Source organism: Balaenoptera borealis, assembly GCF_965194805.1.
Source record: "Balaenoptera borealis genome assembly, chromosome: 7".
NCBI lineage: Eukaryota > Metazoa > Chordata > Mammalia > Artiodactyla > Balaenopteridae > Balaenoptera > Balaenoptera borealis.
This window is the reverse complement of record NC_138864.1, coordinates 73,438,991-73,456,283: the sequence shown is the minus strand read 5'-3', so window position 1 is coordinate 73,456,283 and position 17,293 is coordinate 73,438,991. Positions and strand designations below refer to the sequence as shown.

The 17,293-nt window shown below is 40.0% G+C and overlaps 1 protein-coding gene across 6 annotated transcripts in view; it reads right to left on the bottom strand.

Moving 5' to 3' along the window:
* Window positions 1-17,293, bottom strand: part of CDK6 (cyclin dependent kinase 6) — a 233,821-nt gene that overhangs the window by 60,337 nt on the left and 156,191 nt on the right. For all 6 annotated transcript variants that reach the window (XM_082398549.1, XM_082398551.1, XM_082398552.1 and 3 more), the window contains one exon: window positions 13,259-13,368. In XM_082398549.1, coding sequence (XP_082254675.1) covers window positions 13,259-13,368 — 110 coding nt within the window. The remainder of the gene's footprint in view (window positions 1-13,258; window positions 13,369-17,293) is intronic.

The window sequence follows — 17,293 nt, the reverse complement described above, 5'->3', positions numbered from 1 at the left end:
CTGGCTTCTAGTTAAATAAAAGAGAAGTCTGAGGCCAGCCTGATTTTCCCTCTGTTTTGTATAGCTTTCAAATAAATTTATTTGGTCTTCATAGGCTTTTTTCTTTCTCCATGCAATTCTAACATTTCCCAGGATGTGCTTTATGTCGGTCTCAAGTGGATTCCATGGGTCGCCTCCCCAGTATCCACCTTCCCCTTTCTCCTTGTAACAGAACCTGATGTTCTTCAGACCACCATCTATCTGATCAGCAAATTCCACTTCTCTGGTGTCAGTCCCTGGCTTAAGTGCAGGCATATGTTATAAATAGTCCTGAGGATGAATTTCAGCACACCTGTTTGGAACCCTGGTACAAAAGAATGTGTTCACTGCCCAAGTGTCCTGGTGCAAAACCTGGAACTACCATAACCACTTTGCCATGAGGGAAGACAGTCTTCAAAGATGCCACCACACAGAAAAGAGTCTCAAAGAAATGGAGCTGCAGCTTCTAGATTAAGCCAACCCTGAAGCTCACCTACCTCTGGAATTACCGTTTATGTAAGCTAACAAATTCCTTACTCTTTAGCTTATCTAAATTGAGTTCTCTGTACCCACAGCCCTGAGCATCCCAAACTACTGGTATCTCTTCTGCAATGATTTTCTCCAAAATATTGTGAGACCTTTTAATCCACATACTCAAATCGTATCTTAGTCAATGTTTTGATTAGAAGTGCATTTCACGAAATGCAGTAATCAAAAACATAGACTAAGACCGTTGATTTCTTATGCCAGATTCCATTCTCTATTCTTCATATTTGTCCTTTTCTCACCATTTAAAACCTTTTGTTCTTTTCGTCAGCATTTTGTGAGAACTTCTCAATACTGTCCTTTACATCAAGGATTCCATTTCTTATAGTATTAATTCTACTTTTTACTCCCTCCTCTCAGATTTCAGTTGTGCCACTGTACTTGATTTCCTTATAATTTCACATCTTATGTATCTCCCTTTCCATCTCAGTTTACTGTTTTTACATTTCAGAATGTTTGGTTCTTGTTGCCTTTTGTTTCTCTTTTATTTATTTTTTATCGAAGTACAGTTGATTTACAATGTTGTGTTAGTTTCAGGTGTACAGCAAAGTGATTCAGTAATTTATACATATATATGTATACATATATTCTTTTTCAGATTCTTTTTTGTTATAGGTTATTATAAGCTATTGAATACAGTTCCGCGTGCTATACAGTAGGTCCTTATTGTTTATCTATCAGTACTTGCTTGTTTGGTAGTATTTTTTCAAAAGTCACAAGAATTTTATTCTTTTAGTTTTTCTCCTTCTTCTAAGAGGGATAATCTACCCAGACAAACAATGTATAGTCAACAAAACGTAGACATTACTTTGACTCGTTCTGTAAACATTTAACGGTCTCTGAGTAGCTCTTAGATCAATTTTAATATCTCACATGTTTCATCTAATACTGCTCTCATGTCTCTGTCTCCATCTACTAAATATCTTGTTCTCCTCACCTCCCCTGATCCCTTTTTGCACATAAGGTTTTCTGGTATTTGTACTCATACCCAAGAGAGAAAGAGATATCATACTGATGGCAGAGGGGAGTCAATACCACTGTGGAGATCTCAACAGGATCAGTGGTGGGAACAGCTGACCAGTTTTTGAACTGTAATCAACCTTGTGTTTCTCAAAAAGGGAATGAGGGAGGAAAAGAAAGGTCTAACTATTTCCAGGTACACATAACATAACCTGAGTCACCGAATGGGTTTTTAAATCTAGTTCTGGCTAAATGGAAATTCTTCCAAATAACTTTGCTAATTATTTCATTGCCAGTCTTAATTTTGAGTGTTGGATGTTTTTGTCTTTTTAGTAAGAAACAGAGAGGGGCAATAGGTATCATTTTAAACTAAAATTTTAATTTAGTTTAAATTAATATTTTTCATATTTTTAATATTTTCCTAATATTTTTAACGAGCTCTGATTGAGGGCTCCCAGATTCAACACAACAAGAAACTGTTCATATGCAATGTATAAAAAAGGTATCAGTTTAGATAAAAATGAGAAATGTCTATGTATTTCAGTTCAGTACCACTTTTAATTGGGGCTGTATCCCATTTAACTGAGTGCCTTTGAAATTAACTCTGTTGTATGCTGATATCTGGAGAATTCAATATGACTCTCTGACCGACAAAACGGACATAGCCTTTGGCTTCCAAGTTACTTCTTAATATTGAAATATTAGTATGTAAAATTATTTCCAATTAAATAGTGGGACATTATAGCACAAACACATTTGGCAGGCTCCTGATGCCTAACTTCCAAAGTTTTGGATCTTCTCCCAGATCTGGAGAGTGTCCAGCAAAGTCTAATTGTGCCAGTGATAAGAGAAGAGCTGGTAGCATCCAATTCAGCTCGTAGTAAAATCTAATTTTCACCAGAAACCTTTGAATTGTCCCTTGCAATGTTTCAGTTTGTGAGTAAATACAGCCCACATGTCTGTATCTATCTCTGGAACACTTTTTTTTCTCATATTAAGACTCTGTAAAATGTTTATAAGAAAACAAGAAGATTCAGAAGTACATTTCTCAGATTATTGGTTTTATAAAAGTGTGTGTACACATATACACACACACACGCACACACACACACTCCTAAGTAGCCAACAGCTCTTCAGCCTATCTCTGAGTAAATTTGGATCCCTGCAAATTTAATTTATCTAGCAAAACTGGAGCAGTTAATCAGAAACTCAATACTACCACGTATTATCAGAGAAGGTATATATGGGAGGCCATGTTGAATGCTCTGTATTTTCCATAGTTAAACTGGGAGAAAGAGGGGAAAGAATGACAGAGGGAGAGTGGAGGGGAGAAAGGGAGGAGGGACAGAAGAGGAGGAGAGAAATATGGAGGAGGGTTAGAGGAGAAAAGAAGATGAAAGGAGAAAAAGAAAGAAAACTATGCTTCCCCGGTGGCGCAGTGGTTAAGCATCCGCCTGCCAATGCAGGCAACACGGGTTCGAGCCCTGGTCCGGGAAGATCCCACATGCCGCAGAACAACTAAGCCCGTGTACCACAGCTAGTGAGCCTGTGCTCTAGAGCCTGCGAGCCACAACTACTGAAGCCCGAGTGCCTAGAGGCCGTGCTCCGCAACAAGAGGAGCCACTGCAATGAGAAGCCCGCGCACCGCAATGAAGAGTAGCCCCTGCTCGCCGCAACTGGAGAAAGCCCATGCACAGCGACGAAGACCCAACGCAGCCAAAAATAACATTTATAAACATTTAAAAAAAGAGAACTAGGTAATATCTTTTATTTTTATAAGAAAATGCCCAATGCTTCTCAGTTAAGCCAAGTATTGGGTCTTATCAGACATTAACTCCTCCAGCCACCATAGCAAGGCCAGATGGGAGGCAGAAATGCAGGGCAAAACAAGGCAGCATGGGTATCAGACAGACACAGACCCCATAGCAGTGGCCACATGGGGCTGCCAACAGATTGTCACTACAACCTATCACTACAGGACAAGACCAAGTAGAATCTTTTGTCACACCGTACCACTTACTGTAACTTAGCACCTTAGTACCATTCTGTGGGAAATTATTTAGGCATACAATGAAATCTCATAAAATTTACATTTATCTGAAATACCTTGTACTATTCACTGTATCTATTGTCTTGTCCAGTAAATTTGCATGATCATTATAAAGCAACAAATGTAATGTTACATCATGCTTTGAAGGCATTACTAAGGCTGGACTCAACTCAGATCAGAGGTCCAAGCGCCAGCTAAAATAATTTTGTGCAGGCCTGGTACTTTTTATTTTGTAGGGCTGGGAAGCAACTCATGTTTATGAGAGCCAGGGACAATGAGGAGAAGTTTGCCTTTGACTGAGTAAAGACCAGACTGCTAAGAACTGTCTTTCGATGTATAAAATAGCTACTTTCTCTGCCAGTGTTTTATGATTAAAAAACGGGTGGCTTCTTGACTCAAATCAAATATTTTTTATCCAAATCAATGGTTGAAAGATGTGACCCGCAAGACCTAAGACTTTCTGACTAAGGCAGAACTGAGACTATTAGTCTGATTCTTTTCCTATTTCAAGAACCGGGCTGATGCAAGGGTTTCCAGAGTTATTCCAATGAGTAGACCCAGACGGCAAAATCTGAAGTAAAGATGAATAGGTCTGGTGACTAAGATGACTAAGGAAGAGAGGACACATGCTCTACATCCTGCCTGGAAGGGAGAGCAAAACTCAATATACATTACTCTCCACGTGCTGTCTGTGCACTGGAAAAAACTAGCCTGAAAAACTGCTTGGGACTTTATCTTTAGATAATTTTTTTTTTAACTGACAAAATGAGGTTGATTCCTTCCCTATCGTACACAACTGATAAAAAGGAAACCCACAGTTAATTTTACAGTTGAAAAAGGTCTCTTATGTTTCAAACCAACTTAACAGCAGCTTTTATAATTACCATGGTCACTTAGGTTTTCCTCTGGATAATATTTTTAAAAAGGGGTAACAGAGGTAGGAGGAAGCCAAGGCTTACGTAAGAGGCCTTGTCTTGTTTTATTTTTGACAATATTTCTTAATCTTTGAGAATCTCAATCCTATTTCCCACCTTAAGGTAAAAACAGAGTTTACTTGAAGCTTGCTGGAGGGCAATTTGGTTTAGCTAGCAGAATTTTAAATAGGCATGTTATCTGACCCTATAATTTCACTTCTGGAATTTACCATACAGAAATACTTGGACAAATGTTCCACAAAATAAGCACAAGGATATTACTGCAATATTGTTTGTAATAAGACCAAAAACAACCCACCAACCAACCCCTAAATGTCCATCAATGGGAAATTAAACTATGAAATAAATGAGCTGACAATTATGCAGTTTCAGAATGAGTTTGATCTCTATGAACTGAAATAATATATCATGATAAAATAAAGTGAATAAGGCAACGTACAGAAGAGTACGGTGTATAGTATAAGCCCATTTCTGTGAGAGAAACTGACAGATGTGTGCATGTGTGTATGTATATAGGTATTTGTAAACACACACTTTTGAATTTGCAATAAAGGAGATCTGGAAATATATCCAGGGGGTTATCTTTGGGAAGTGGATTTTGGATGGGAGTGTAGGAAAGACAATTTCACTTCTTATATTTCTGTGCCATTTGGCATTTTTGCTACCAGCGTACTTTGTGGTTAAAAAAAAAAATTTTTTTTTAAAAATAAAGCTACCTGGCATCTACATCTCCTAAGTTGCTCCTTCCCGTAACAATTCCTGTTTCTGAAAGTGGCTTGTGGAGTGAGAGATCGCGGAGACTGAGGTTCCAGGTGCAAGCATTTTTAAAGAGGACATGTTGGGGAAGATCTGCCAGTGCTGATAAACACTGTATTTGCAGGTTGGCATCCAAGCGTCACTGATTCGGGGACAAAGGCCAGGCAGCTGCATCAACATCAGCTCTATTGGTTTTACATCGAGGACCCCAACTTCTATAGCCTCCACCCAAACTAGAAAAGATGACAACGTAGAAGATAGAAGACTGAGAACAATGTAGGAGATAGAAGACTGAGAAATCAATGAGCCTAGGGTAGAAGGGCAGTGACTCATTCTCTCTCCCCTTCCCAAAAAACGGCGAGTTGTCTGTTTCTTCTTTAATTTATCTTTTCATTTGATGGTTTAGAGCTGTGGTGTCCAATATAGTACATGTGCCTACTGAGCACTTGAAATGCAACTAGTCCGAATTGAGATGTGCTGTCAGCATAAAATACACACTGGAGTTTAACAATTTAGTATTGAAAAAGAATACTTTTTTCAATATTTCATATTTTTATATTTATTCCATGTTGTAATAATAGTATTTTGGATATACTGTGTTAAAATATGCTATTAAAATTAATTTTACTTGTTTCTTTTTGCCTCTTTTAATGACTGCTAGAGAATTTAAAGTGACATGGTTCGCATTCTGTTTTCTATTGGACAGATCTGGTTTAGACTTTCATAGACATTCCACATGGAATATCTATATATTTAAATGTGTAAAGAAAGGAATAGTAGGGTAGAGAGGGAGGCACGTACACACATGCACACCCCGCCCCCCGCCAACTGTTACACTGCAACCCTGTATAACTTCATGCCCGCCTAGCTCCCTAGGGTAGCTCATTACAGTTCACTGTTCCTGTCATAGGTCATACAGCTCTGCTGTATGTGGGATCCTGGGGCAAGTCACTTGGGAGGATTAAACTGAATAATGTATGTCAAATGCTCATGACAAAGGACCATGACAAGGATGTGTAATAACCTCTGTCAGCAAGGGTTAGCTGTGCTTGACATGATAAGAGTTCCAGAAATGACCAAGCCACAGTTCTACCCCAAAGCAAAGAATATTAGAGTTGGAGTGAAACTTGGACATTATCTACTTCCATGTTTTAAAACCCTTTTAAATCTCAGAAGCCCAGTATACGAAAAAGATGAAATCAAGTTGCTCTGAACAAAGCTGAGTGTGGGAACAAGAAGGGCTGGGCACTCCTGGACTGTATAGAGGCAGGAATATGAGGTCTCTATGAAGCAGTCTGAATGCCATGGATGTGGTGTCTTATCCCGGCCTCTCCATTTTACAGATAAAGACACTAAGCTCCAGAGGTCGAGGGCTTGCCTTCAGTCACAGAGCTGGCAGAGGCAGGGCTGGAATGGACTCAGGTATCTGGCTCCTCAGAAAGAACGTGCTCTGCATCCCATAATGACTGCAGCTGTGTGGACAACGTGTGCGCGCAGACGGAATGTGGCTGAGAAAAGCACTGCCGGACAGGTGCACACAGAATATCGGGGGGAGCTGGCGGGGGGGGCCGGAGCAGGGGCAGGTCTGTTCCCTGAAGAGACAGCTTCTAGGTTTAGCTCTGGAAGATGAGAGAGGGCAGGTGGGCACCCAGAATAAAAGAAGCGCAAGGGTTCTAAGGAGGAAAACCTTAAGGCAAGTTTTTGGAAAAGGGTGACAATAGAAAGATTAATTTATCGGAAGTCCACAAATAGTCAGGAAACAGGAAAACAGGCTGGCAGGCAGACTCTGGGTGCCAGATCGGAGTGGCAAAGGGTTGCGAAGCTGGAAGGCTGCAGAGCTGCCCCGACAGGGAAAGACCTGGCCTGATGGTGGCTTCTCAGTATACTCCATGAAAACAAATAAATTCATGATAAAGTAAGATACACATCAAGAATAAGAAAAAAATCAGCATTAATTACATTAAAAGGTAGTACTCATTTGTTCTTACTTAGAACTACCCTGTGTGCATTATTCAACAAGATCTTTTCCTCGGTCCCATCTTGGGTATTTCCTCACTCAAGAAAATGTTTCTTTGGAGTTCTTCTCATTTGGTTGGTTCTCTAAAGAAAAAAAGAGGTCCAAGAAAACATCCAAGAAAAGACAAGAAACCTGAAGGTCCAGTGAGTGCCCTGGTCTCCACACGCGTGTTCTGATCTAACCTACGGTGATGGGTTTCCTCTCACAGACTAGGGCTTGCCTGTTGGTGTCTTGGTGTTCAGGGCATCTGGTCAAGGGCCTCATTTCCCTGATGTCACTAAGGAAAGCGCTCAGATATGGGGAACACCAACACAGTAACCAGTAGGACAGTTGGCAAGGCACTCAGTGACATTTTAAAGATATTTGCTCACAGACCACTCAGCCACAAAGGACAGTTTCCCTGTCAGTTTCTCAGCTACTGGGGGTTTAATTCATAGAAACCAATGACGGCAAGCCTAGAGAGGCCACCATCCAAGGGGGAGTATAACCATGAAGCCTTGTTTGTTTCCTTCGAACAGTGACTGTATGTTCTTCTTGGTGGCATTTGGCATTTCTTAGCTAGGGATCAGTAGAGCTGGCAACTCAGAACTTCTAAGAATTACTATCTGTTTACCACAATCTCCATATTCAAAGAATTAGTAACATGTTTTATTTTTTAAATGTGCGTTTTCTTTTTATGACTTCGCCGTCACTTGGAAAACCCCATAAATTTCAAACCACACAGACAATAGTTCTGACCAGGACTACAAGGCAACGGACAGATACCTGGAGAGTTAACGTTTGTGAGTCTATTTTGCCATGAAGTTAAAAAGCAGTCAGTATCATCCATCTGTCCATCCCTCCCTCCATCTCATCCTAATCTTCAAGCTGGGTAGTTGTCTACTGACCAAATTCATAGCAATGTTTTTTAGTATTAAAATATAACTCAAGGGCTTTCCTGGTGGCGCAGTGGTTAAGAATCCGCCTGCCAATGCAGGGGACACAGGTTCGAGCCCTGGTCTGGGAAGATCCCACATGCTGCGGAGCAACTAAGCCCGTGCACCACAACTACTGAGCCTGCGCTCTAGAGCCTGCAAGCCACAACTACTGAGCCTGCGTGCCACAACTACTGAAGCCCGCGCGCCTAGAGCCTGTGCTCTGCAACAACAGAAGCCACCGCGATGAGAAGCCTGCGCACTGAAACAAAGAGTAACCCCCGCTCGTCACAACCAGAGAAAGCCCGCACGCAGCAACGAAGACCCAACGCAGCCAAAAATAAAATAAATAAATTTATATATATAAAACAAACAAACAAACAAAATATATATAAGTCAATGTGGAGTAAAGATGGATCACCCATTGACGAAGAGTTAAAGGAGGAAGATAAAAGATCCAACTCTTATCTACTTTCGTAGAATGCTATTGAAGGTCAGTGTGGCAATTATTAAACCCAGATAATAATGACAGATGGTATTTAAACTCTCTGGCTCTTTGTCAACCATCTGCCCTAAGATTCTTTTTCCTGAGTTCATATTTCCTAGGTATCACATTTTAGAATAAAAGGCATGCAGTTCTTTACAATATCACAGAAATTGGGCAGCCTTTCCACTATAGGAAAGGCTAGAAATCAAAGCTATTAGATGTGTGGTTTGCTTCTTGACCTCCCTAAAATATTGTTGCTGCTACGTTGTAATAAGGCATGAAACATTCTAGAAAAAATATGGTACCTAATAAAACCACAGCCAGGGTGGAAACATGGCAGAGTGGGAAAATCAAAGGTTAGAGAGTCAGATAGACTTAGGTTCAAATTTGGCTCTGCCATTTAAGAGTTGTATGCCTATGGACAAGTTATTTATACTCCTTGTGGAAGGCTTTGGTTCATCACCTAGAAACAGGAAAACAGTCCTCAGAATGTGGCTTTAGTGAGATAATAGATGTGAAGGGCCCGGCCCTGGGTCTGTCACATGACACAACTGTTAACTCCCTTTGCTTCTTTTTTTCTCCCTAGGTTAGGGAGGACGGTGAGCCTTGCTGATGCATAAATGGTTATTCCTCAATGTTCTTATATAAACAACTAGGATACGACCTCTGAAGAAGGTTAATCCTGACTTCTAGTCTTCCATTGAGAAATCTCTTTCCTCTGTGGAGATAAGCTTCTCATTATACCCATTCATAGAAACCTACACTTCACAGCATTTACCCCAGCTCTGGTTAATTGACTAATTGCAAATGCAATGCCTCTCTTCTGCACTAGGGTGTAAGTTATCCCTCTAGAAAAGGGCCTTGTGTATAGTAGTAGCCACTCAGTAAAGTTATTTGTAGAATGAATGAAACACCTGTTTCCAACATGTGACACACACCTGGGTGATATGGGAGATGATTTCAGGGGCTGAACATGGACTAAATTGTTTAATTTTAAGGGTTATATATGAATTTTAGTGTATGTTAGACAAATAACTGGTTCATCAATTCTGTGATTTTATATATTTTTGCTTAAGATGAGGCTAAATAAAAAGTTAATTAATTTAAGATAGTAAAGAAATTAAGTAAGTATAGTTATCATGAATATAGCAAAAACCATGACGGTGTTAAAAAAGATGACACAGTTTGGGAACTACTGCCATAGCAACAAGGAGGAACCCTGAGTGGACACATACCAGGACTCCCTGATTTAGGGTCAGCCTAAGGCAATGAGGGAGTCTGCTTCCAGAATCCACGGCTTGTGAGTTCTCAGCTGGACACTGCAACAGGTGGGTCAGCACTGAATCAGGAGTTAAGCTGGAAGCAGGTGAAGCCGGTGGCTGGACCCCAGAACTCAGCTGGCATAAGTGAGAAGGCTTCACATTCAGATATCTGGGTGTTATCATAGGAAATACCAAACGTGAACTGAGCAGGAACAAGGGTCAGATCCCATGGTTGTTTTCAAGGTCACATCCAAACCGGCAGGAACTACCTAAGAGACAGAGCACCCGCCCCAGGAAGGGTGGCAGGCCCAGATGGATCCATTGTCCTTCAGCCTTAAAGGCACACGCGCCTGGATTCTGATATTGCTTCCCGCTCCCGGCAATTATTTCTCAATTTACTATCTCCGTGCAAGGCTCCAAGAGAGGGGTACTTTCTTTTGTGCACATTTGAAGAGCCAATGGGTCTCTACCCAACATCTCACTTTCCCAGAAAAGTGAAGCAGACTGTTGCTGCTGTCAAAGGAGTCTCTCTCTGAGCCTCCAATACTGAGTCTCCCTTCTGAGACCCAATGTTGGGCTGAAGAGATGGGTACTCCTGTCATCCTGGATTGGAACATAGAATGGACTTTCCCCTAGAAAAAAAATGTTGTAAGTAGAAAATAGGTTTTGATAAATAATGTTCTGTATATGTTCCAGGTTATACAGGATTCTCTGCAAGCTAGACTGGGAACCAGATTACCAACTATACTACCACTTCAGTGGGAGAATGTTTTAATGCTATAAAATGAAAATTTGGGCTGCAATTGTTCCCTAAGTGCTGACTACCTATACTTAAAAATAAAGCACATCCCTTACTAGAGAACACTTTAACACTACATATCTTAAATTTCATCTTTCTTTTAACATCTTCCAGAAGATTGTTTTTATCATCAATTATGGCTGGTATTCAAGTTTTGTACTATTGAAAAATAACTGATCATCCTTCCCCCATAACAAAAGAAGGACCCAATCTTTACATTTGAGGACAATCCTAGACTCATCAAAGTAATTCCAATAAATACTTCTCTAATCAACTCTCAGCTGCACCAAGTTATTCATGGGATGAACTGAAATGACTGTCCCAACTCCCACACTGCAATACTGACAGTAAATTATTCCTGGTTCTGACAATAAGCCTTTAACCCCAAATTTTCCACACTTGTCTGATGAAAAGAATTACATGATGCACGTTTAAAAACAAGAATGCCAGGACTGACCTGGCAGCGCAGTGGTTAAAGAATCCGCCTGCCAATGCAGGGGACACGGGTTCGAGCCCTGGTCCGGGAAGATCCCACATGTTGCGGAGCAATTAAGCCCGTGTGCCACAACTGCTGAGCCTGTGCTCTAGAGCCCTCGAGCCACAACTACTGAGCCCGCATGCCACAACTACTGGAGCCTGTGCTCCACAACAAGAGAGGCCACCGTAATGAGAAGCCTGTGCACCACAACGAAGAGTAGCCCCTGCTCGCCACAACTAGAGAGAACCCGCGTGCAGCAACGAAGACTCAAAGCAGCCAAATAAATAAGTAAATAAAATATTTTTTAAAATTAAAAAAAAACAAAACAAACAAGAACACCAGGCCTCAGTCCAATAATGAATCAGAATTTCAAGAGAGAGGTCTGGGAGTTGCACATTTAACGACTGACCATTCCTGCTGATTCTCTCATCCAACCCAGTGGTTCTTACCCTGGAGGATGAATTAGGATCACCTGGAGGGCTTGTGAAAACAAAGGTTGCTGGGCCCCAGCCCAAGCGCTTCTGATCTAGTCGGTCTGGGGTGAGGCCCAAGAATTTGCACTTCCAAAAAGGTCACCTTTTTGGATACTGCTGGTCCAAGAACCACACTTCCAAAACCACTTATTTAGCCTATTTGGCAAACATTGCAGCTGAATTCAATATATTTTTTTTTTTTCTTCCCTCCTTGGTAGAAAAACACCACCAGAGTCACAAGACTTCCTCTGGAGTAATACCCCTCATACTTTTTAGCTGTTTGATGTTAGACAAATAAATTTACCACTGCATCTCAGTTATCTCTTATCGTGAGGAATAAAAAGGTAACACAAGGAAGAGGTTTGGTCCTGTAATTGGCACACAATAGGCCTGCATTAAACATCTGTGTACTTTGATCACCTTGCCATGATCCCCCTCTGTGAGCTACAGATGAATCTGCTGAGGTCTAGAATAGTTCCCCAAATTTATTACATGAACAAAACTTCATTTGGTTAAAACAAACAAACAAACAGACAAGCAAGAAATGGCTGACTACCTCTTTTTCTTGTGAGCTAGCACGTAGCTACGTTTTGAATATAACATGTCCAGTGGGAAAATATTCAGCTTCCCAACTCACATTTTCCCATGGAAATAAAAATAGAAGACAAAGAGAGATTAGATTATGATTAGGCTCTCTGTTTAATTTTGACCAGGCTGAATTTAGTACCCAGGTCTGGATTATTTTCCTGGCAGATCTTTATTATATTGTTTGGCTATTTCTTATGACCTGAAAATCAAACAAATGAACCACAGACTTTCAGACTCAGAGGGGCCCTGGAGGTCATCTAGCCCACCCACCCATTCTAGGAATGCCACTGAAAACATCTACAGTGTGTAGTGGTCCAGTCTCTTCTTGGACACCCATTGAGAAAGCACTATTTTCATGAACCCTGATCCTCTCTTCAGATAACTCTAATCATTAGATTTTTTTTTTTTGCCTTTGAGCAAAAATCTTTATTTCTGTAATTTTAATATCTTTGGTTCTGCTCTCTATAGTGCCTGAATATGTCTAACCTCTCCTCTGCATGACAGCATTTAAAGTATTCTGAAATGGCGCAGACATCTTTCTTGCCTGTGCCTTTTCAGTCTAAACATTCTGTTTTTTCAAGCCACCATCAAAATTTCCACATACTTAACAGCCCTGGTCCTCCTCTTGTGGAAAAGTCCACCTTGAGGATGTTTCCTCACACAAGAAAACCATAACGTGCTTCATGTTTGCCACATCCTCTCATCGCCAACAAAAACAAAATAAATTGTACGAACACTGGAGTGTTCCTTTCCAAACAGAGTTTCCAAGAGCCGGAAGCTACAACCACACGCAACTACATTGTAAGCACTGAGAAGGCAGTTTCAGGACATGCTTGGAAGTGGGAGCCGCAGGCAGGTGGAGCTGGATACCATGTTCCTACTTGAAAGAGGGATGCTAGGCTACCACTTAAATCATCCAAGACCCGAACCGTTTCTTTCCAAGGGAGACAGAGTGAAACAAAAGGTATTTCTTACTTTCTACGAAACATTTCTGCAAATATGCAACCAACACTCCAGAGGTCCACAGGGGTGGCGTAGCTGGACTGAAGCAAGACTTCTGGAGCTCTGTACCACAGCGTGACGACCTGAAACGGCAAACGGAGCGGAGTGTTACTGAGGGAGACGGCTGTTTGCTTGACTCCTCATCCCGGGTGGTTTAGTGCCAAGACTCAGCTCGGAAAGAACTCCTAAAATCACATGGGGGACACAGATAGAAGCAGTAAGTAACCAGGACTCATCACTGACAGGCCAGGAAATTACATCATCCCCACAACCTGGGTTCCCGCCTCAGACTCTGGGTGTCTTACTAGTATGATAAAATAACTGAGTTTCAGAAAGCAAAAGCAAAGACTTAAACAAACCCTTACCTTAAAACAATTATTTCTTTCTTAAGGGGCTTTAAAAAACAATACATGGAAAACAGATGATGGCAACGATTTCAGCTCAATTCCCACGTCAGCAATTTTGGGAAATTGGAAGATTATTCCAGTGGCTGCTGGATGGTGACCTTGAAGTCTACAGAGCACCCGAACAAGTCAAAACTACTCTTATCATGAGACTGTGGGGAATCAAAATAAAGCCCCCTTCAATGTCACTCTTTCCAGAAAACAAAACATGAAGAAGAACTTGAGAGAGAATGTATAACCCAATTGTTTATACCATGTGTAAAAAGTCATCCAGAGGAAGAGAATGGGAAGAACCTCATTTAATACTGAGCACTGTATAATAATAGATAAAACAAACACAACCATATCATTAAGGCTCCACATTTATAAGAGTATATAGGCGTTCAAGTGCTTCTTTTTTGTGGGGAGCAGAAATTCTATGGATGTCTGAAACGAAGGTATATAAAGGAATTCAATACATAAATCTATTACATAAGCATTTTATATTATTCAGATTCTTTTTATCATTACTTATTGTTTTACTTAATTGTACTTTCACTGATGTCTAAATTTCCTGAAATTCTGTTTATGTACTTTGATGCTATAGTACTTAGTGCCTAAAGACTGCAGTAGCAATTCTCAAAAAAAAAATGGTTGCCATCAATTTCCTTCTTTCCTTATATGCACACTCCTCTCATTAAGGATTGGAGTTTAGTTCACTTTCCATTGAATCTGAGTTAGCCTTAGTGACTTGCTTGACCAACAGAATATGGTGGAAGTAACATCTGAGACTGCCAAAGCTAGGTCATAGGAAGCCTGGTTGCCTGGGCCTTTTTGAATGCTTGCTCTTGAGATGCTTCCTCTTGGAACCCAGCTGCTATGCAATGAGAAGCCCACAAAGATGTTCCAATCGACAGCCCCAGCTGAGCTCTCAGCTGAAAGGCCATGTGAGTGAGCCATCTTGGACATTCCAGCCTGACTGGTCCCCCAGGTGACTGTGGCCCCTTCCAATGTCACATGGAGCAGAAGAACTGCCCAGTTGAGCCCAGTCAACTCACAGGATTGTGAGTGACCATAAAGTACCTCCATATCCTTCCCACACGAGACCACACCACTGGCTCTCAACCCTGACTGTACATCAGAATCATCCATGGGGCTTTAGAAAAACACATGTGTCTGGGCCCTTATCTTGCCCCTAACTGAATTAGATCTCCATGGGTGGGGCCCCTGGAGTTCTTTTTCTTTTCTTCTTTTTTTTTTGTTTAAACTTCTTTAGGTAACCCTAACCCTTGGCTAGGTTTGAGAACCACTCAATTATACAAACGTATCCTCCAGTTCCTGCCTCCATGCTTTTGTTGACATTGTTCTAGTCTGGGAAGCTCTACTTTCTCCTTCACAGGTTGAAATTCTGCTTATCCTGCAAAGCTCAGTTTTGACATCATCACCTCCCTGAACCAACTGCCACCTAAAAATCATACTTTGTAACACAGTTCATAATATGGGTCCTTCCAGAGGGCACGGACCCAATTTCATCCATCATTATGTCTGTAAATGCCCGTCATAATACTGCGCACATAACAATTGTGTTTTAACAAACAAAAAATTGATGATTTTAAGGCAATCATTCCTAGAAGACAAGTGGGCAAAATTCTATTACCAGTCAACCCCCAAAAAGAAGATACTCACTACTTTTGTTAAGAAGAGTGTCCAATTCTGGGCGCTAGTTTTTAGCTACATAATTTATTTCTGCTTTACTAATATTTCTAGCTGGAGGAACACTTCCCTATTTCTCTAATACACTGTATACCAAAGTGCAGGGGCAAACTGTCCATAAAGTTCCAGTCCAGTGGTTTACAGACATACACAGATATTGTGAGATCACATATTGATGTTCTCACTTCAGTTCGAAATAAAGTCTAACCATCATATGAGATGAAAAGTTTAATCTGAATACAGCATGATTTTAAGCTGTTCTAAAGAGTCTGTGATTTCTGATTGATTACCCATTCTAAAACACTTGAGTAGCACTATCTTCATTTTCAGTACTTTAATCAGTGATACTTATTATGATCATCAAGTAAGTGTTTAGACAACTAAAATAATAAGAAAAATATGGATATATTAAAGAAGTTTCCTTCTATTCCTTTTAAAATTTAGTGACCACTCAAAATGGGTAACAGATTTTTATCAAATGCTTTTTAAAATGTCTATTAATAATGACCATTTGATCACTCTTTTATTCTATTAATGATATATTAATTACATTAATAGATTTCCCAATATTGTACCACCCTTCCCTTCTTGGAATAAATCATTCCTAATCATGGTTTATTATTCTTTTACTAGACCTTTGGATTCTATTTGTTAATATTTATTTTAGGACATTAACTTATACTGATGAATGAGACTGATCTATAGTATTTTTGCGTGTAATTTTTCATGTTTGGTATTAAGGATATGCAGACTTTCCATCCTTTTCTATATTCTGGAATATTTTAAATGGCATAATAATCAGTCCTTTGAAAGGACTCATAAAACCATCTGGATCTGGATCTTTCCTAGCATTATGTCTTTAACAATCTCGTGAATTTCTTATTGGTAGTTAGTCTGTTCAGGTTTCAACTTCTTTTTGAGTTAGTTTTGGTAATAATATGGAATTTCCCTATGAAACTCTTTAATCAGATTTTAAAATGTATTGGCTTAAATTTGTACATAGTATTTCTTGTAATTATTTTAATCTCATCTATTTTCTTGGTTTTCTGAGAAAGAAAATTTTTTTCTCTTTATATCAATCAGGTTTGTCAGGAGTTTAGCTATATTATTTATTTAAAAGAAACTGACTTCAAGATTTATTTCTATTTTGGGAGGATTACTGTTTTATTTAATAATTTGTTGACGTCTACTTTTATCTTTTTAAATCCCCCCTCTTAGTTTCTTTGTTTTTTAAAATTTATTTCTGAGTTGAAACTTGGGTAATTTATTATTTTAGTTTTGATTAATGATAGAACATTTAGTTATATATTATTAAATAAACCGTCCTCATTTTTGTTCAGCTTTAAATAATATGTAATTTACCTTTAATTTTCTCTTTAATCCAAGAATAAACTAATTTGAAGAATTATTTAGAAAAGAGTTTTAAAATTTCCATATGATCAGATTATTTATGGTTAACTGTTAGTTGCTGTATTTCTAGTCTTATTGCATCACAGCCAGAGAATGTAACCTGTAGAATTTCTTTTCTTTTTTTAAAAAGATTTATTTATTATTTATTTTATTTTTGGCTGCGTTGAGTCTTAGTTGTGGCACGAAGGATCTTCATTGAGGCATGCGGGCTCTTCGTTGTGGTGCACGGGCTTCTCTCTAGTTGTGGCGTGTGGTTTTTCTCTTCTCTAATTGTGGCGTGCAGGCTCCAGGGCGAGTGGGCTCTGTAGTTTGCAGCACGCAGCCTCTCTAGTTGAGGCATGTGACCTCAGTAGTTGTGGCACTCGGGCTTAGTTGCCCCGCAGCATGTGGGATCTTAGTTCCCTGACCACGGATCGAACCCAGCGTCCCCTGCATTGCAAGGTGGATTCTTTACCACTGGACCAACAGGGGAGTCCCTAGAATTTCTTTTCTTTATGACTAT